Source organism: Thunnus maccoyii, chromosome 14 (genome assembly GCF_910596095.1).
Source record: "Thunnus maccoyii chromosome 14, fThuMac1.1, whole genome shotgun sequence".
Classification (NCBI taxonomy): Eukaryota; Metazoa; Chordata; class Actinopteri; order Scombriformes; family Scombridae; genus Thunnus; species Thunnus maccoyii.
In genome coordinates this window covers 13,503,802-13,523,972 of record NC_056546.1, presented here as the reverse complement: position 1 = coordinate 13,523,972, position 20,171 = coordinate 13,503,802, and the positions used below count along the sequence as shown (strand labels likewise).

The window sequence follows — 20,171 nt, the reverse complement described above, 5'->3', positions numbered from 1 at the left end:
GCATGTGAGAGGATAGCATCAGGACTATGTCGTCATAGATAGATGGATAGATAGATAAATAGATAGATAGATAGAGATAAAAGATGTCTCACTTTCAATAAAACCCAAAATGCCTTATACTCCCTGCTGTGTGAGACCCAGCATGGGATGTTTGGCACATTCTTTCATAAACACACACATACACAGACCAGCACCGTGTGACTTTGCCTCCTCTGTGACAGCCGAGCCACTGGTGTAATCCTCAGGCTTTTCAGATTACTCCAGTTGGGGTCACATTCTACACCAACCTACAGCGGGTCAGCTTTCAACGCTGTCGCTATCAGCGTGCCGCACGCACAGTTACTCAGTCTGCACACAGGCCTCACAGCACAGATGAGCCTTTTCCTGGTGTAAAGCTGTCAGTTTTCATCCCTCCACTGAACTCTCTGTCCGTGTCTGACTCTATCTATCTCTCCTTTTGAGTGCATGGCTTGCAGTAGCAGAAGATGATGTCTGAATGTATGAAAATTGTGGTTTCATATGTGGAAGATGCTCCAGTAACAAAAAACATGCATATTTCAAAAATAGACCTGCATTTGTTAGGATTTTATAAAGCCCCTTCACATCTGTTTTTGCTACTAAAGTGACTGTCTCTGTTTCAGTGTTCAGATCAGGACCGTCTGTGTGTGTCAGGCCTTGCCAGGCGGCTGAAATAGACTCCATGGGAGGGTGTACTCTCTCACAGGCGTCCGTTACAGGCCTGGCCACATCTGCAGCGGGCCAGCCATCTGCACCCATTGTCTCAGAGGCACAACACAGCCCTGCACGCATGGCTGGCCTCGTAAAGGCAGGCCCTTTCCCCTCTGTCCTCCTCCACCCCTCACAATCTGGGGGGGGTGACTTCTTAATCAGTCAAAGAGAGCATCAAGCTACAAGTAAAATCAATTTCAAGGTTAGTTTTTCTAACGGAGAGATAACTTTTAAAGTTTTTAACTATGGATGGGTAAATAAAGTGTGGTTACTTTCACTATCATAGTTAATTCTCTTCCCCGAATTGAAGCAGTCCCTGAAAATGTTATCTCTGTGAATTTAGATGAAAAAATAAAAATTCATAACACACCCAGAGAGGCTTAAATTAAAACACAAGACTTCCAAGAAAGACACTGGGTTTATTGAGGGGCAAAAAAAAAAAAAAGCTCAAACTGCCTCTATAATCATCTGAATGACTCACTCACATCCATGGGGAAACCTCCTGAACAACAAACATTATGCACAATTTAATTTCTATTTAATTTTATTTACAGTAATTATCATTCCTGAACTGTTAATCAACTTGCATTTGCACTGCCTCCATTAGCACATAATCTATCATAGTGACAACTCTGTGTAGTAGTTCTGGTTGCTAGACTATCACTTCACTGCTGTGTTTTTATTCCTTTATTCTTGTGTGAATTGGTGTTTTGTATGCATTGTATAAGCTGCTGGATGCCTAAATTTCCCTCAGGATAAGTAAAGTTTCTATCTATCCATCTATCTGAACACTCACTAACTTTGGGATCCAGCGGGGAATAAGCAAATTAACTTATCACATCAGACACCTGAATGCAGCATTTTGTTGTAGCAGTTGGACCAATATAGTGAACAATGAATCAGCTTTCAAATCTCACAATGTTTATTTTTTTTCTCTGTGACAATGAAATGGGGGAAATTGTGAGATCAAGAAGAATCTAATTACTCTAAACTTGCCCAAATCCACAAATAACAGAAGAGGAGAAAATGTTACTTACAGATCAAAAAGTTTGGGAGTAATATTGTGCTTATAAAATTTAAACCCTGATGCCCCTCAGCAACACAGAGGCCTCAAGTGATTACACATTTATAACTGAGGCGAATCCTGGCAGCTGTCCCTGATGTGCAGGTTGCACTATTGATCAGACCTGACACTGTCTACTGCCATGTGGTCTTAATGACTTATCACTTTTAAAGTGTCTTCACATACACTAAGACATGGCCTCACTGTGCACAAAAGCAGCCCTAATTTCTCCCAATCATTCAGTTTAAATCTCTACTGAACTTAAGCAGCATTGTTATAAATGAAAGCAGGCATGTTTTTTTTTTTTAGAAAGTCACTGGGCAAGTGTGTTATTTGTTGCTCTCCTGCAGTATTGATAATGAGGATTTATTATGGCACGGTTGACAATGAATGCAATGTGCATGCGTTAGTGGGAGGGATTATCCACCAAGTAGGGCAAGTGGCTGAGGCTAAGGACTGCAATTCCATCCAGCCTGGTTCATTTCAGTCATCCGCTCAGTGCACAGACGGGACAGGGAGAACAATTTCAGCGCTGCTTATTTGTCTAACCCCCTCATATACACACTAAAAGAAAAAAAACAGCCTAAAGTGAAAATGGTAAAGTACATGCGACAACATAGCGAGCTGAAACCCGAAGAGGTCCTGTCGGAGTCTGATGCGTCCACGGACCAGCAGGATTTCGGAGAGATGTCCGACTATTCTTTCAGCGACGTTTTATACTCCAAATGTTCCGCAATGGACCAAATCGGCACTTTTATGAAGAACGTGCAAGTGCTGCTCGATGCAGCAAATTACATAGAAAATATCGAGAAGAACAACGGAAGTAAGTAAACACGGGCTGTTGGGAATATTAACACGTAATGCGCCGGCCGAGCAGACAACAATAGAGGCGAAGGCGACAAAAGACGCGCAGCGGACAGATGAACTGGCCCGACAGCAGCCAGTCAGAGCCTGTTTCACTGAAACTAACTGCAGGCTAATGGAGACAACACTTATAAAACAAGAACATTTGAAGACAAGAGGGGATATTTGCTACATTTGGAAATCAGGAAGCAATTGCATCGCCTGAGACTGATTTTTTTTTTTTTTTTTTTTTTTTTTTGTGCAACAATAGCCTGCAGCTAAATGATCTGCTCCCATTTAAACTGGTCTGTGCAGCCCATGAAAGACTTGCAGTACATTAATTATTTTTATTAGGGCTGCATATGTGCACATATAGGACAGTATATGTAGACATTTATGGAATTTAGATTCCAAATTTCCCCTTCAGGCTAATTAGCAATCGCAGTTTTTTGCACCTCCTGTCAAGATTGTTCCCGTTCGCTCAAAATATCGCATTCACGGACCCTATTGCATAATATATAAATCATGACTTAGAATTTTTTCACGATTAACATTTCTAATTCAAAGCCCCAGCTATCGTTTTCAGAGGCAGCTGCGCTTCCTTGTGTGTGTTGTTCACATGGTTTCCACATGGAACAAATTGTAAAGTTTCCATTGGTCCGCACACATGTTCCCAGCGCGAGAGTCACTGCAGATACCCAATCAGACGCAGGTTCATGTCTGACGTCGTATGTTACTGGGAGGGAGGGTTCATGGGACTTGTAGGCGTTTTATATATTAGTAACAATACTTTGGAATAGAATAGTTCACTTTAGAGGACTTTAAATGTGTTTTGATTAAAAATTGTTACTGAAGACCCACTTAGAGGCTTTTTTCCATTTTATGTTGGCTGTTGTGAATAAGAACATATTGGCAGATTCATACAAGATACTACATAATTACATCATAAATGTTAATCATAGGAAAAAAAATGCATGAATGTATTTATATTAACATTTTATACGATGGATTATCTGTCTGTTACACTGAGGTTCTAGTTCTTAAAATGTAATTCCTCGGATGTGTTGCCACCGGTCACATATTAAGATGTCGTTTGGAATTCAGGCCAAATGAGGTCACATCCATCATGCAAATCCAAGCTTGGGTGAAGCTTTTCGCTTGTAGCACATGTGTAAAAACTGAACAATCTTTGTAATCCTCTTTATCTTTTTCATCACCAGAATGTGAGCATGGCTATGCCTCAACATACCCTGCCACCCAGACTACACATCAACAGAAACAGCGTAAATTCAAGAACAGGAAACTGGACAGTCTTCACAATAGGTAGGTTAAATGTAAAGCATTAGGATCTTTAACCCAAATGTCAACATATTAACATAGTAGAGGTTAATAATGATTATATTTGTCTTCATGTGTGTATAGATTACAAAAGTGGCTTTAAATCATCCCTGCAACATGTTTGGTGGACATTCTTGTGTGTGATTTATGTATCAGTTTGATTATTAATATCATATTATCAACATTGCAGCATTATTTTATATAACTATTGTATTTGTATTTGTAACAGTTTTCTTTATATATTTATAATCTCAACAGGTCTGCACACAATGAACTGGAAAAAAATAGGTGAGTAAAACAAGATCTTAGTTATCTTAAATTTCTATTTGCAATCTTACTTGAATGAACTTTTCATATATGTATAACATATTTTGTTAAAAAAACGTTAAGTCATTCATGATGGAAGAAAGACAAAATTTCCCTGGTCTTTAAACTGCTGTAGCAAATGAGGTGCACAGGGAGTTTATCTCGAGAGCCAGCTGTCTCACAATGGAGCTTCAAGCTGATAAACCAAAAGCTTTCTCCATTCTGCCATGTTTGCATATCTTGGTGCTATGCTAAATATGTTGACCATACCATTTCAAAATGTGCTGTGGGCCTGTGAATCAGCTTATTATCATGACAGGGCTTTTAGAAAAAAAAAGCATTTTTATCAACAACTTGGAAATTCATCTGCTGTGTAGGATAGCAGTGTACATTTTGCAAGGTAAATTCAAAGGGAGGTGTAATGCAGCCTCAGTTGCTGCACTGTTCCAGGAGGACATGCAGACATTTCCCCAGTCAGCAAATGGGAACCGTCTGTTTCCAGACAACAGGGCTCCTTCCTGAAAGATTCTCAGCTGCAAATGTAACAGCAGCTTGCATCTACTGCCGCAGGATGAGGCAGCCATTGCTCCAGGCAGGAAATAAAATGTCAGGACACATCTATCCTAAAATTAAATACTCAGGTAATAAAACAAACCATGTGTGGGAGAATTTTGGTTTGAGAGATGCAGTGAGTGATTTGGAAATTTGATCCTCAGGAAGGCAGTTTATTTCATATTGGACAGTTTTGGTTTTTTTTATTGCAAAATGGTGGCCAATGCAGAGAGAAGCGATGACATCACAACTTGACCTACATTTCACTCCATTATTTGAAAGGATAGTGAGTGTCCTTTGCCAGTTTCTGCATTCATTCAGACCACAGGCCCAGAGGCCTCGCTGGATCAGAAACAGAGCATCGGGCTGACCTCAGCAGCTTTTAAATCTGGGGCCAGACAGATCCATATGTAATTGCAAAGGAGTCAGATAGAGTTGCTAACCAGCAAAATGGATAAACAGATAAATCAAGTGCCTGAATACCTTGACTGTTACATTGCTCATCATAGATTGATTAAAGGTATCATGATAAGAATTGATCTGGGCCAATCAAATACTCGTTTGCCTTGTCTATTACAGCGCTAATCAAATTGGATAAGTAGGAAATATAATCTGACTAAATCAGGATCAGCGCAGCAGACAAGAATACATTAGTCTGGGAATGTATCTTTCAGTTTGTGCAGTCGATAAAGCCGTGCCTCATGAAGAATCTTGTATAATGCACATTATAAACCATGTAAGAGAAATGACTCTTCTTGGTTGCGTCTCCTCCCCCAGACGAGCACATCTCCGCCTGTGTTTGGAGAGGTTGAAGTCTCTCATCCCTCTGGGACCAGACTGCAGTCGGCACACCACACTGGGACTGCTCAACAAGGCCAAAGCACATATCAAGGTGTGGTAGTCTAAGACAGCCATTGTAGATGGTACCATCATGAGTTTAAGGGATACATTCTGATCATTTTTGTGCTCAAATGTAATAATGTAAACATTCAGACATTGTTAATTTTATTATTTTCACCTGTTTCCTAATGTGACATGTCAAAATGGCATCAGTGCAAAAGGCCTCTTACTTGTGATGTCTTATAATTGTATTTAAAATGAAAAGTCAAAAAGCAAAAGTGTGTCAGTACAGATCTTACAGATTTCTAGAATTAAGATATCTGGCTGCTCTCTTGAGTAAAAAACAGTTTATGTCATATTGACAGCAAATATAGATCAACAGGACTACAAAGAATGACTTTGATATGGAAGGGAGGGACCTACTATCCATTTGATACCTATGTGAGACCCAATGTGAATCCACAGTGAGGGCTTACAAAACATAAGCCTTACCAGTCAATAGACTGATCCTGTGTTATAATTTTAGAACAAAATTGTATTTTAGTATCAAAGCTCTCAGTCTTGGTGGCCCCACAGTCTCCGGTTTCTCCTCGAGGTACAAACTGCTGTGCTGTACTGTCCATCAGTGCTGCTCCACTTTCTACACAAAAAGCTTCAATATCAGCTTTAGCCTGAAATTCATTTGAACTTCAGAAGTCTATACATTCTTAGGCATGTTAGGATGAAAAGGCATCAGTTGATGAAATCATAACATAGATCCTACTTATTCTATAATCATTGGTGACATGGTATAAACACCAGAAAGAGCAGAGAAAGTTCAATTCCATGTATAATGTAAAGAGAAGAGACAGCACACATGTTTTATGGGCAAACTACAAAGGATTTGATGCGAAATCATCTCATTTGGGATTTTAGAGGTGGTTAAATGAGTTATTGACTATGTAAAGAAGAGAGGTTCGGGAGTTTCCCCATGCATTTATATACATTCAGTTTTCTTGGAACCATTACATGAACTGCATCTTAAGGCACTTTGGCCTCAGTTTTGTGACATTATGGTGGCTGCATGGTTATTTCAGTTTTTCATTCCCTTTGAACAAATCTCCCGTTGGTTGTTGCCAGGATTGCCTTAAGCAAGATCTGAATCGTTAGTCTTTGATTGGATCATGTGAGAATAGTACACTGACCACTGGTCTAAAAAGCACCATATTTGTCCTGATTGTTAGAACAGCCTGCCTCAGTGTGCCAGAACTACAGGAGACTGACGATAGGCACAAATGATCCAGTAGTGTCAAAACATCCAAGATTCAACACATTGGTTCCCCTGATGGCTGCAATCTGACCTAGATAAGTGTTTTTTTTAAATACAGGTTTTTCTAGAGCCTAGTCTGTGCAGGCTCCAGCAGTCAGCAGTGGTAAGCAGTTGGGGGATGATTGAGGGCTGCAATATGAAGGCAATCCTGGCAACAGTCTGTGGGACTTTATCACGATGGGGGATGATGAATAAAGTACCTATGATGTCAACTGTTGACTTTGGACTTGGCTGTTTGAAGTCCAGGAAATGTCTTGTCTAATGCTGCTCTGTTGTAGTTTTGGAGCCAGAGGTTATATAGTAAGAATAAATGGGTGGAGAGGTGTAACCACAATGAAACTCATGACTGCAGAAAGGAAAAAAAAAACACGCCCTGTACAGGAAAAGATCAGTGCCACTGCACTGACCGAACCCCATTCAGAAAACAACCACTTTATTGTATTGTATTTTTGATCCTACGAACCTCCTCAAATAATACTAAACACTATCAGTCTCACCTTTAAGAATGTATTCTTGCTCACAAATTACAACAGTTGGAATAATTTCATAAACAAATCTCTATTTGCCTGCCATTTCTAAAAATTGTAATCAGTATTTGTGTTGTAATATCCAGCTGCAGACACCACAAGAGTTACCTGTTTTTTCCACCAGCAGTAAATCTTGTTCAGCATTTGGCTTGCAAGCAAAATGCTTGGACTTATTGCTGTGCTACATTTGCATTAATCAGTTATTTATGGCACAGTCAGATGTGATGAGTGGCATAAAGTGATTATATCATCTTATGATTATTTAGGTTCATAGTACATCTTTATGACTTTGTTTTTTGTTAGCTTGACCCGACATACTTTTAATGAGCAGTCTGTATATGTTTGAGGTATACAGAATGGAACAGACAGGAACACCAACACATTGGATCCACACTCACTGATAGTCTTGATTTTCTTTAGGTGTCTACATAACAACACAAGCTCATATGCATTTCCCTCTTTTCAGAAACTTGAAGAGATGGACCGGAGGAGTCAGCACCAGCTGGACACCCTGGAGAGGGAGCAGAGGCACCTACAGAGGCAGCTAGCTCAGCTGCAGACTCTTGGAGAGAGGGAGAGGGTCCGTACAGACAGCCTGGGCTCCCGGATGGACTCCGACCGCTCAGAGTCTGACAGAGGTAAACATAGATCCGATATCTTTATTCAAGACCAAATGCATTAGCTAAAAAAAAAAAAATCTAATTTCACCATATACACTTTGGCAAGGAGAATTTTGAATGTTTAGGCTGGCATGATTCAGAGAGCTTTTGAAAGGATCTGATTCTTAGCTGTTTTGTCTTTGTGTTTGAACAGAAGAGATTGAAGTTGATGTGGAAAGCACTGAGTTCTCCCATGGAGAAATGGACAGTGTAAGCACCAGTGGTGCAAGTGACCTGGAAGACCACAGCAGCCGGCAGAGCTCAGCCAGTGATGAGGGCTACTCCACTTGCAGTCTAAAACTGGCCTTCTCTGCTTAAAGCACCAGCCTATACTTTTAACTTCAGCTGCAGTCTTTTATGGCTTTTCAACAAAGTACCAGCCTACAGCTCCATTTTTCCCCTTGCAGTTTAGGTTAACTGTCCTCCGAAGAAGAACCAGCCTCAACCCCACCTTTACCTGACAAATGAAACGTCTACTCTACCCAAGAACCAGCCTTAAGTTCAACTCAGTCTAAAAGTTTAAAATGTCCTGCTTCCAAAAGTCAATGGGGCGCCTTTACATCAGAAACATTTTACACAACAGCGTCAAATTTAACTTCTCTGGCAATATACAGTTTCAAAGCTGAAGCTCCAACTTAAACCAATCACCTGAATGTCCCTTTTCCTGTTACCAGCTTGAATCAACCATACCTGCACTCAATACTGATCCTATTCAGAACCTGTAGAGGACACCCATGATCACAGCAGTGTCCAACACTGAAAGGGCAACTCTACCTTTAAACACGTTGATCCTCAGAAACCAGCAAAAAAAACAAAAAACAAACAAACAAAAAAAAAAAAACACAAAAACCCCCAATACCAGCTAGAAGCTCACCATTGGTAAGGTTTGCTCCATTTGCCTTGTAAAAACATTGCCCTTTTTCTTTGGATAACATTTATATATCCAGATGGCACTTCTTGTCAGTGTACAAGCCAGTGGCAAGGGCTACAATGTCTGCATTCCAAAACGTTTATTACACTTATATAACTTCTGCTTTAGGACCCACAACCATCATCGATCCACGTGGCGTCCCTCTTGACTGAAATACAGTTGTATCCAAACAGGTGGTGTAGTCCACTCTTGTTATTCTAATTTATTTTGCATATAATTATAGTATTTATTTTTGGTATATTTAATTGTACTGTAGCTAGGTCTTGGTCATGCTTGAATGAAAAAAAATACCCTAAATAATACTTTTTTTTTTCATTGTTTTTACAATATGTTTACCAAAATGACTTGACATAAACTTAATCCCCAACTGATGCATATGCAGTGCTACATGTTTAATGGCATTTTGTTGAAAGAATGACACATCTCTTTCACAATGTGCGCAAATTCAATGTCATTTTATTTAGACAGTAATAAGCTATCTCACACTTGTCCAAGCACAAGGCTAAAGCAATAACGCGTCTAGTTTGATCATATCGTTAATGTCGGCTGTATTTAGCACACTGTTCTGTCCGTCCAACACCAAATTGCAGTTTGCTAGTTTTCCACTCGCTACGGTAGTGGTATGAGTTATTAATAATCAGCAGTAAAAATGTAATTGATTTAAAAAAAAAAAAAAAAAAAAAAAGCTATGGTGCATGTATATTGAATGTAGCCTTTCTAATCATGTTGTAATGTGCTTTGGATTGAAAAGTCTTAAAAATGTCTGTAGCATGAACAAGATAAACACTACAGAGTGCTAATTTTGGTTTATACTTCAGTGTTTAATACTGTATATTTTTTGTATTGTAGCAGAAAAAGTACAACTTTGAATCCTTGAAATTTGGAGACTTCCCATTAATAACTACAATGTCTGTTTGACACACAGGGTTGCGCTGCTGACCTGTTCTAATCCATGAAACCAAATTAGACATTTCAATATGACCATTTATCTGCATTCTTCTGGTACAAGTCCTAAGTAGATCACCACCAAATTGTGTCTTAACATGGGTATATGACTCTTGCACAAGTTCCTTGTTACAGGTCTTTTTCCCCCCCAACGTGTTTGGGAAATTATAAAATGCACTATGAAAAAGACTTTTGTTAAGGAAGTATGTCAAAGCACACCCCAGAATGTTTTCTCTTGTGCTTAATCAGCCATCCAAGGTGACTTTTTTGCAAAACACATGCTGCTGGTCCCCTGCTAATACTTTGTTACAGTTCCTGATAACTGTCCCTGGAATCTTAATAAACCTCTACCACCAAGACATAAACCAGTGTTGTTTTTATTTGGTGAGTTGCCACTATTGTTCAGGTTTTCAACAGGTGTCTGGTATTAAACTGACATAATGTAGTTAATGTTGTTTGAACACAAATATAACTTATTATTTTTTTTATCAGGTCTGTTGTTAACACTGTTCATTGAGCATCCTGAACCAACAAAGCTGAACATTTCCAACAAGAAAACTTAATGGTGGAACAGCTGCAATGTGTTGCTCATGACATGGACTTATTAATAATGGTACAAGTCTTCACTGCCACCTACAGGATCTGACATAGCCACAGTGTAAATATCATGTAAAAACAGTCAAAATGAGGTGGAAGCAATTATTTATAAAACTGAAAACAAAACAACGTTTATTGTTACCGTAATATATATATATACAGAAATTTAAATGTAAATTCAGCCATCTCAAATTAACATCATTATTAATGTTCGTACTCCCCAAGAACTGGTCAGTGTTTCAAATCCAGCCTCACATTTACACACCAAATCTCTTAACTGTATAGTTATAGACATTTTAGCAGATATTTGGCCTCATGGAATCTGGAAACAAACAGCAAACTCTAACACTTTCTAAAGACCACTTCCTGTTTTTCACACATAACAGGTGACCTGGTTCCAAATCAGGGAAAATCCCATCTATTTGGATATTTTTGTTCTACCTACATAATATATAGGAAAACTACATCAATATTTCAAACAATAGTGTGCAAGCAATTCCTTTCAAAGCTTTCTTTACTTGACAAACTTAAATCATGTATAAACACAATGGAAAGCACTGATACAGCTAGTATACAGTGGATTATTATATACAGAATATATTAGGTCACTGTGGCATTAGATGTCTGACGTTGTATTTTGACGTGTCATGATACTGGGTCATTGGCTTGTCTGCAATACCACATGTTCCCACTCCCACCTTTCCATTTACGCTTTCTGGAGATGCAAATATGCTCCTCTTCACCTACAAACAGAACAAAAATACCATTAATAGTGGTGACAAATATAAGACAGTTGATTATTGGACTGCTTTTATATGTGTGTATTACACAGACGCACAAATATATAATCTTCCAGGAGCAATTAAAAGACAATGTGCCACTAGTTTCAGGTTACCCAGCCCTAAAGTCTGGTACAACACTACTGTATGCAAAGCCATGCAGCATGAAGGACAAGGAGTGAATAAGCAAGTGGGGTTAAACAGCTCAAATCCTGCTCTGATGTCTGTCAACATTCCCACTCAAAGATTCATGCAACTGTGTGAATTCACACTTTTTTTCAACAATTTGTTTTAACCAGTGTACTAAATTCTGATGTTAGACAGCAATCCTTCAGGTAACTTAAATCACGGCTGTACAAGCTGCTATGAGTTTAGTTGGGTCTCACCACAACATACTGGTTTGAAATGAAAGATTTATGATCCCCAGCTTGAAACTGTAAAGGTCCCAAATCAAATTGTCAGTGGCTTTTTTAGTTGCGCTAAGGCCGTTACATGCCACAAGACAGATTAAAAAACCCAAACTGCAGTTTCTCCAAGTGTCTCTGCAGTAGCTAACATCTCTCTGGCCCTAATCAAAATATAAGTGCCTTATGTAATAACAAAATTGCTGTCAATCTGCCTTTCACTTTGAGTTGTATTGTGAATTTGAATTGTGTTATTTAACTTAAAAAATGGCTTCTCAGTCAGACATCGTTTTAATTAACAGATTGGGCTGTTAAACAATGTTTTTGCACAATGTACTGTACCATGGGGTTCCCAGCACTACTCTTAAATAAATCCAGGACCACCCAAAAGAAGGAGAACAACTCACCTGTCCTTTCTTGTTCTTTGAGTAGGCTTTGTTGTTGAACTGTTGCCACTTGGACTTTTGTTCCTCCCTCTCTTGCTCCAATTCCTTCATCCTCTGTACCTTCTTCTGGGCTTTCTTCTTCTTATACTCTCTCTGCTCTGCTATCTGCTCTTTCCTAGAAAGACAAACAAAGAAGAGAAACATTTAAATTCTGTCCATGATGTACAGTCATAGTCACAAAACATGCTAGAAATCATCCATACTGAAATAGCTGCTATTCTGTATTGAATGCTTCCATGAGTACAAGCTTTACACTTTGGTCATAACTCAAATGATCTTAGTTCACCATCAACAGGCCCAGACAAGAGAGTCTTAGTTTTGTTACAATACAGTACAGATTTGTATTGTCTAAGGAAAACTGTGCTGACCAAATGTTTTTATTTGATTTGATTTTAAAATGTTATTGAATTTTATTGTCTATTATGATAATTAAGTCAATAAACTGACTAACCGTGCATGCTTCTGTAACTCCGCTGTCAAATTGTCAACTTAAAGTTTGGAAACAGAAACAGATCTTGATGGACAGTTTAGGAGAGATTTGATGTTTCCAGAATGGCCATAACTGTTTTCCGTTTTAATATTGGACACCAACCAAAATCCAGCAAGTGATTTATTTGAGCGATCAGGCCTAGAAAGGGTTCATGTTGAAGGTGAAAACTGTCAATCGTCTATTGTACAGCCCACTCCAAATGAAAACTAACATCAAATTCATCCACGTTGTTATATACAATATATAGTACTACAACCAGTTATGTTCTCACTAATGCTTATTTTAAAGAATTTTGGTCATGTGGTTCAAAGAAAGCTAGTTTCAATTAATAGACCACAGACTATATGAGATGAAAAAGAATAACACATTTTAAAAAAAGATGAGGGTGTAAACAGAAATTAAAGAGAGCTCTTAATTGACCAATGGTGGCAACCAAACCAAATTATCTGTTACTACTGACTGTAGTTTTAATGAGCTAGTCAAAGGCTGTCTGTTATAATTTGATAATGTAATCTGTGGTTTTTAAAATCTGTTTGCATAGCGAAAAGTAATTCCAGGAAGAACATACATGATTTTCCCTAAAATGTTCATAAGATTTAAGCAGAAATGTGTGTGTGCGCACATTTAATGAGTGAGAAATCCAAGAGTTTCTTGTTCATACCTTGATTTGGGCTTCCCATCGTCATCAGGACGTTTTCCCTCCTCTAGTACTTTGAGGTTCTGCAGAGGGATCACTTCAGCATTCCCATAGCCAGTAAAGGTAACAGCTGCAGTGTCGTTTTCTCGGTCTATCTCCTCAATCTCAGCCTCATACACCCTGTCAAAGAATCACGTCTGTAAGCAGGTGAGTATGAGTCAAAGACTCAAGCCCTAATTCATAAGCAAAGATTAACATTAATATGCAAAACTTAGTGACAAGTAATTCAGTGTGATAGGTCTATGAGGCATTCTTTGGACATTTTATGTGAATATATTTTACCCATAACTGACATTTATTTACCTTAAGGTCCAACATGCATGAAATAACATTACAGTTGCTTGGCTTCATACAGTTTTAAGTAGATTATTTGAGGAAAACAAATATTGCTTCTTTGTCGTCTGACATTTCTTAGCTCATGTTAGCACCACTTACCAGATAGCTAACAAGGTTATTTTACAACAGTCAACACAAAGAACAGGAGCAGCTAGCCACAACAATTTGTTAATTTGTCCATACAGTAATGCCTTGAAATGATCAAGAATTGTGTTTAATATCTCTGCCCTGTATTTTCCATGGTAACCAAATAAATAATGCATTAGAGAATACATCACATGTATTGTTTGGCTAGAGCTACTATGTAATATTTATATTTTGGGACTGAATCCAGTCCTTTTGGTCAATCTCCACTACATTTAGGGCATCCTCCTGTTAAGTTTTCATCCTATCTTTCCTTTTTTCAAAGGCACAGTCAAGATATGGGCCATTCTATTCAAATTCTGATTAAATAGTCATCTAGTACTGCACAGGCCAATAACATGTTTTAGTGCATTTTTAAAAAACATGAATTTAAAAATGATGGCTTCTTGTGACAGACGGCTTTTTTCCTGTTCAAGGGAACAACATGTGGAACTCTTTACCCACAGAACTCAAAATGGATCATGACTGGAAACATTTTAAACTCATGTTAGTTAATGCTATATACTAGTCCCTGTAAAAAATAGACATTAAATAAACTAAAAAGGGTGGGCAGGACCTAATCCATAAAAACACTAATCTAATTCAGACAAAGAGCATTATAAAGCATGTTATTGTATGAAATGTTTTCATGAGAAGAGGCTGGTGACACTCACTGTCCGTCCTGGCTCCACACAGCCAAACACCTGTCCCCCAGTTTCCAGGTGTGCTTCGGGGGGACAGTGTCCGAGCCATTGGCACTGGAAGCACCATCAGCGGGCTGTGAGGTCAGGAGGTCTTTTGTCAAATCGATGACTTCCTGCGAGAGGGGAATAACAAACAAATGGGAGTCAGTAGTTCATGGAGAGCGTACACAATCCCACACCTTCGAGCACAAAAAACAGAAACAAACAAACAACGTTTCTGAGGTCCCATTCACACAAACCTGTAAGTCTTTTTGGAGTTTAAGAAGGTCTTCATTTTCTGGGTCAGTGGATAAGGCGACTTCTACTTGCTGCAGCTGTGCTTTGTAGCTGTTTAGCTGTTTCATCAAGTCGTCCGACATCTGAGTAATGACACAGGAGACAGTTTTATTCGACAGTTTGCTCGGTGTATTCGCACGTGTACGATCAATTACAAAAAACTAAACATCTTACGTTAACGTTAGCTATTGACGTTAGCTTGGATTAGCATTAACCTAACACACACATTGTAGTTTAAATTAACAGCAGAAGTAACGAAACCCTTGTTTATTAACAATCAAACAAAGCTGTTATGTGTTACAACAACATTCACGATGGCTTAAATAGGTTCAAACGATCCCTCGGCCCTCTTTCGTCGACGTAAATTTAACGTAACGTTAACCACGATAGCTAATGCTAGTTACTAGCGGCCCAGGGGCAATCACAAACACACAGGAACAAGCAAAAATGTAAACAGGCTAGGGTTCGTGTGTAATCTTACCTCGGTATAAATGCGTTTGATCGATAAATACTGTAAGCATTCAAATCTTAACTCGATAATTTGCCCAAAGCCCTTGCTCAGAAGAACAACAGTGCGCTCTCCTTCCTCCTCCGTACACAAATTGCAAACCGGAAACCGCGTCGAAGACGTTCTCGCGATAACACGACTGATAGCGTCCCCAGCGGCCCTTTTTGCAACAGTATTTTCGGCCTGTTGTTTATTTTCCCCATACTGCATATAGTTAATAATTACATATGAATATGGGACACTAATGTATAACTACTAACACTGCGACTAAACCTATACTCTCCGCCTTTAAGTAGGTAGATAGATAGATAGATAGATAGATAGATAGATAGATAGATAGATAGATAGATAGATATTAGATAGATGCTTTGTTAATTGCAAAGGAAACATAAAATGTTACAGTAGCCAAAAATAAGGTTAAAAAACAATGAGGCAAATAGGTAAAAGAAAAAATACAATTAAAGGCTAAATTCTATACAACAACTAAATAGACTAACTCAAATATATAAATAAATAGAGCAGAAAGAATAGAATGGTCAGATGGATACTGCTACAGTAGTAAGGAGGATTGTCCATGGAGTGTACTAAATTGAGTGTACTAAATACTGATACTTGATTATTCTACACAATGTATATACATGTGATAACAGCATATACAGACAGATGTGATGTAAAATGTCATAAAATAAAAGTCTAGGTGAGCAGTCTGTCTGTCTCCACTGTCAGAGGAGTCCCCTCTCCAAACACAGAGGAGAGTCATTGTACAGATATGGTAGTTGGCAGGAATGACTTCCTGTAGTGTTCTTTGTCACAGTGGAGCTGAAAAAATCTCTGACTGAAAGTGCTCCACTGTTTGCCCTGCAGGTCATGGAGGGATGCAAGATATTCTCCATGATGTACAGTTTGTGCAGCATTCCACTCTCCACAACCATCTCCAGTGTATCCAGAGGAGTCCCAAGCACAGAGCCAGACTTCCTGATCAGTTTGCTCAGCTGTATTGTGTCTGTTTGTCAGACCAAAATAAAGTTATGAATTATTGATTGTTGTCATGCACTCACTAAACAAATCCCGATAGCCAACCTTCTGTTGTCGACTGTCTAGCACATTAAGTTCTCTCTTATAAATACATACCTCAATGTGTTTGTCCCACAGACTGCCAGCCGGTAGCCTCTCACTGATGTCATAACTCTTACATAACTAATGTGACCACACAAAGAAAGAATGAAAGACAGAAGTTATAAAACATGCCGGCCTCTTGTACACACTGCTAAAGGACACAACAAGAAAAATAATATATCAATTCATTATAAGGTAAGCTCTCTGTCAGATCAGTTTAGTGATGCTCTTTTATATTGAGGGAGAGGTTACTTATTAACTTCATTAATGATTTCACAATATTAAAATTATTACCAGCCAGCCTTTATCTTGACCTAGATCAGTGTTTCCCAACATCAGGGCTCAAGATGAATCTAAAGGGTTGTGACATGATTACTGGAGTAAAAAACAATCAAACAAAAATGTTGCCGCTTAAAATTGTGTCTTTTTTAGACTTTTCTCTATTTTTTTTCCTTCTTGTGAAATAATACAATATAGTTTTTAGTAGTAGACTAGTACCCTTTTCACAAACCCTTTTAATAGTGTGATGAATAAGTGTCATGAAGTCATTATAATATGTGTTCTGAGTGCTAAACAATATGACATAACAAGTGATGAATGCTGCTCGGCATGCTTGTAACTACTTTATATAAACACACTGTTAGATGGTAAAACAATAACAAATGCAATGAAAAACGCTACCTGAAGTGTTCCAGGGGGGAAAAAAAACACAAAAGGTCTCAGTGAATCATTATACTTCAGACAAACTTGTGATTTTTTTGTTCTTTAACACTGCTCTTTCTATTCCTTAGTACTCCTATTGACTGATCTTTATTGGTCCTGTTCTTCCCTGTAGATTCAGATATTATTTCAAGCTATTTCTCTTTTAGGATAGATCTCAACATTTTGTCTTTGAAATAAAACTACAAAACAATATACAGTAGAGTGTTCTCTTAATCCATTGTAATCTAATAGACTACACATATTACTTCTATAAATCAAAAATATTGTCAATGTTATAATCAGCCAGTGGTTTCAGGGTCTGTGAGCAACACCAAATTGCTTTTAAATCTCCAGCAGCAGATGAACCCCGCCCACTCCCATTCTCACTGAAGTGGAGCCAGCATCACAGATCTTTAGCGTCACATCAAGCCCATATAAAAGACGTACTCTCCACTTCACAGCCACAACAGATGAAAAGATCTGCCTGAGCCAGCACTGTTTGTAATTTCAATCTGTTTTGTGAAATGTCTACCAAGGGGATTAACTGCAAGTTTTATTCTAAAAGGTTGGTGGATGAAGAATTATTTTTAAAGAATATATCAATTTTTTAAATGATTTGATGTGGGAAGCTGGGAATATATTTCCCTTGATTCCTTTCATTATTTTTTTTTTGCCTTTTTAATGTACAGAAACATTTCTTGTAATTTTTTCCAGCTGGTGTCTATTTTTCTCACTGACAGAGGAAGGAAGCACAGAATTCTTCCAACAATATTTTACAGGGAACAAAATGAAAAGACTCATTCTCTGATGCTTTGTTCTTGAATGGATGCAATTAATAGACTGCTGGCAAGCACAGCGTCCAGACCAACTAACAGAGCACTGTTCAGACAATATCTTCGACACAACAGCTAATCCTGATGGGTTGTTTTAACTCCACTAGCGGAAATGAGACTTTGCCTGGCAGGCACCCTTACACTGTACAGACCTCTGTGCCTCTAACAATCCTGGTGGGTATCCTCATTCTGCTAACTGTGTTTGGCAATGTGATGGTAGTAATTGCTGTGATCACAAGCCGAGCCCTGAGAGCACCTCAGAACTTGTTTTTAGTCTCTCTGGCATGTGCAGATATCCTGGTTGCCACTTCAGTGATGCCATTCTCTTTGGCTAATGAACTGATGGGTCACTGGTACTTTGGTAAAGTGTGGTGTGAAATCCACTTGGCTTTGGATGTGCTCTTCTGCACCTCATCCATCGTTCACCTGTGTGCTATAAGCCTGGACAGATATTGGTCTGTCACTCAAGCGATTGAGTACAACATGAGAAGGACACCGCGCAGGATTAAATGCACAATCTTCATAGTATGGGTTCTCGCAGCCATTATTTCATTCCCTCCTCTTATCACGATGAAAAAGGATGAGGGTAAAGAGGACAGCCCTGAATGTAAAATCAATGAGGAGAAATGGTACATCATATTCTCCAGCACTGCCTCCTTCTTTGCACCTTGTGTCATCATGATTATGGTGTATGTTAGAATCTACCAGGTTGCCAAGAAGAGGACAAGAACCCCGCTAGGCGAAAGGCAAAGAGAAAGCAGGAACACAGAAAACACAAAGTGTGGTTTGGACCCCCTGGAGAGAAAAGATGGAGAAGGGAGGAGGGTGGAAGCGGGGGAGAGTAGAGAGGTCAATGTGATAGATGTGGATGAAGAGCCCTCCTCGTCTGATGGGAATGAAATCACCCTGTGTTCCCTGAAGAAGAAGAAGGGTATGCAGCCGGTCAAAGTGACTCAGGTGAAGCCTGGAGAAACCTCTCCAAAGCCAGAGGCGCAGCCTTGTGTGAGAGGGAGCAGGTGGAAAGGAAGGCAGTACAGAGAGAGACGCTTCACATTTGTTCTGGCTGTGGTCATGGGAGTGTTTGTTCTCTGCTGGTTCCCCTTTTTCTTCACATACACACTCACTGCTGTGTGTGACGCCTGCTGTGTCCCAGAGACATTGTTCAAAATGTTTTTCTGGTTTGGTTACTGCAATAGTTCACTAAATCCTGTGATATACACTATATTCAATAATGATTTCAGGAGGTCTTTTAAAAAGATTCTCTGTAAAAGGGACAGAAGAGGTTTATAAATAAGATTTGTATGTGCACATTTGAAAAAGCTGCAATTTTGGTCATCTACATTAAGCCTCATACCTGTGTAATTAATAAATTACATTTATTAGAAGATATTTACTGAATATTTGTGTTTTTTGTACTTCCATGTCAGTAAATGGTTGTTTTGAAATTAAATTAAATTATGCAGACGGATCTAATGTGCAATTTGTTTTATAGCTAGTATTAAACTATAACAACCTAGGAGTTTAGACTTTGACACTGTACAATTGTGACAACATGGATGACACATTTTCAACACGTGTTTACATGTACTTGTTCGATACTGCCGGGTATTATCTGTCATGGTTTCGATACTCAAGTCTTTTTCACACTGATATTAAGTGTAAAGCATGACAGATGCTATGATTTAAACCCAGGAAAGAGAAAGACAATTGTCACACATTACTTTTAATAGAAACTGTGACAGTGGAAATAATAATGTTGGTAATGTAAAGGCAGACTTCTAAGGCTCACATCACAGTATTTATCAGCTTTTCAAATTGACAGTCCATATGTTACAAATACTGTAAATCCACTGAAATGTCAATAGTTTGCAAGCAAACATGGCTAAAAATTTCATTTTGACTAAAAACTACTTGATGTGCTGTCTGTAATTGCCCTCAGAATGAAAGAAAATACAGATTTAGACAAGCAGCGAATTGTAATTGCTACTGTATCATAGATTTAAATAGATATTTATCTTTGTACAACAGTATAAACAAAAGCAAGAGCATATGAAAGCAAACCGCATCCAAAAATCTGTTATCCCCATACCACCCACTATCCCCTTCTCTCCTAACAAG

At 38.6% G+C, this 20,171-nt stretch overlaps 3 protein-coding genes across 4 annotated transcripts; 2 read left to right on the top strand and 1 right to left on the bottom strand.

The window, feature by feature from the left end:
* The first annotated feature begins 1,871 nt into the window (after positions 1 to 1,871).
* LOC121912042 (max-interacting protein 1-like) lies at positions 1,872 to 10,407 on the top strand. Of its 2 annotated transcripts, none has more exons than XM_042434084.1 (6): positions 1,872 to 2,615; positions 3,856 to 3,958; positions 4,232 to 4,261; positions 5,609 to 5,723; positions 7,974 to 8,145; positions 8,321 to 10,407. In XM_042434084.1, the coding sequence occupies exons 1-6, from the start codon at positions 2,387 to 2,389 to the stop codon at positions 8,482 to 8,484; spliced, it is 813 nt and encodes a 270-aa protein (XP_042290018.1). In that variant the 5' UTR covers positions 1,872 to 2,386; the 3' UTR covers positions 8,485 to 10,407. The 2 variants fall into 2 exon arrangements, with proteins under 2 accessions (XP_042290018.1, XP_042290020.1); XM_042434086.1 differs by having other exon boundaries at positions 2,538 to 3,347.
* Positions 10,408 to 10,754: 347 nt separating this feature from the next.
* Positions 10,755 to 15,519, bottom strand: smndc1 (survival motor neuron domain containing 1). The gene is made up of 6 exons (XM_042434083.1): positions 15,376 to 15,519; positions 14,858 to 14,977; positions 14,589 to 14,731; positions 13,420 to 13,575; positions 12,230 to 12,383; positions 10,755 to 11,382 (listed from the first exon to the last, which is right to left on the bottom strand). Exons 2-6 carry the CDS (start codon positions 14,975 to 14,977, stop codon positions 11,245 to 11,247), a joined length of 711 nt encoding a protein of 236 aa, XP_042290017.1. The 5' UTR covers positions 15,376 to 15,519; the 3' UTR covers positions 10,755 to 11,244.
* A 2,618-nt stretch (positions 15,520 to 18,137) lies between these two features.
* On the top strand, positions 18,138 to 19,343 carry LOC121912040 (alpha-2A adrenergic receptor-like). The gene has a single exon (XM_042434082.1). It carries the CDS (start codon positions 18,138 to 18,140, stop codon positions 19,341 to 19,343), a length of 1,206 nt encoding a protein of 401 aa, XP_042290016.1.
* Positions 19,344 to 20,171: the final 828 nt, after the last annotated feature.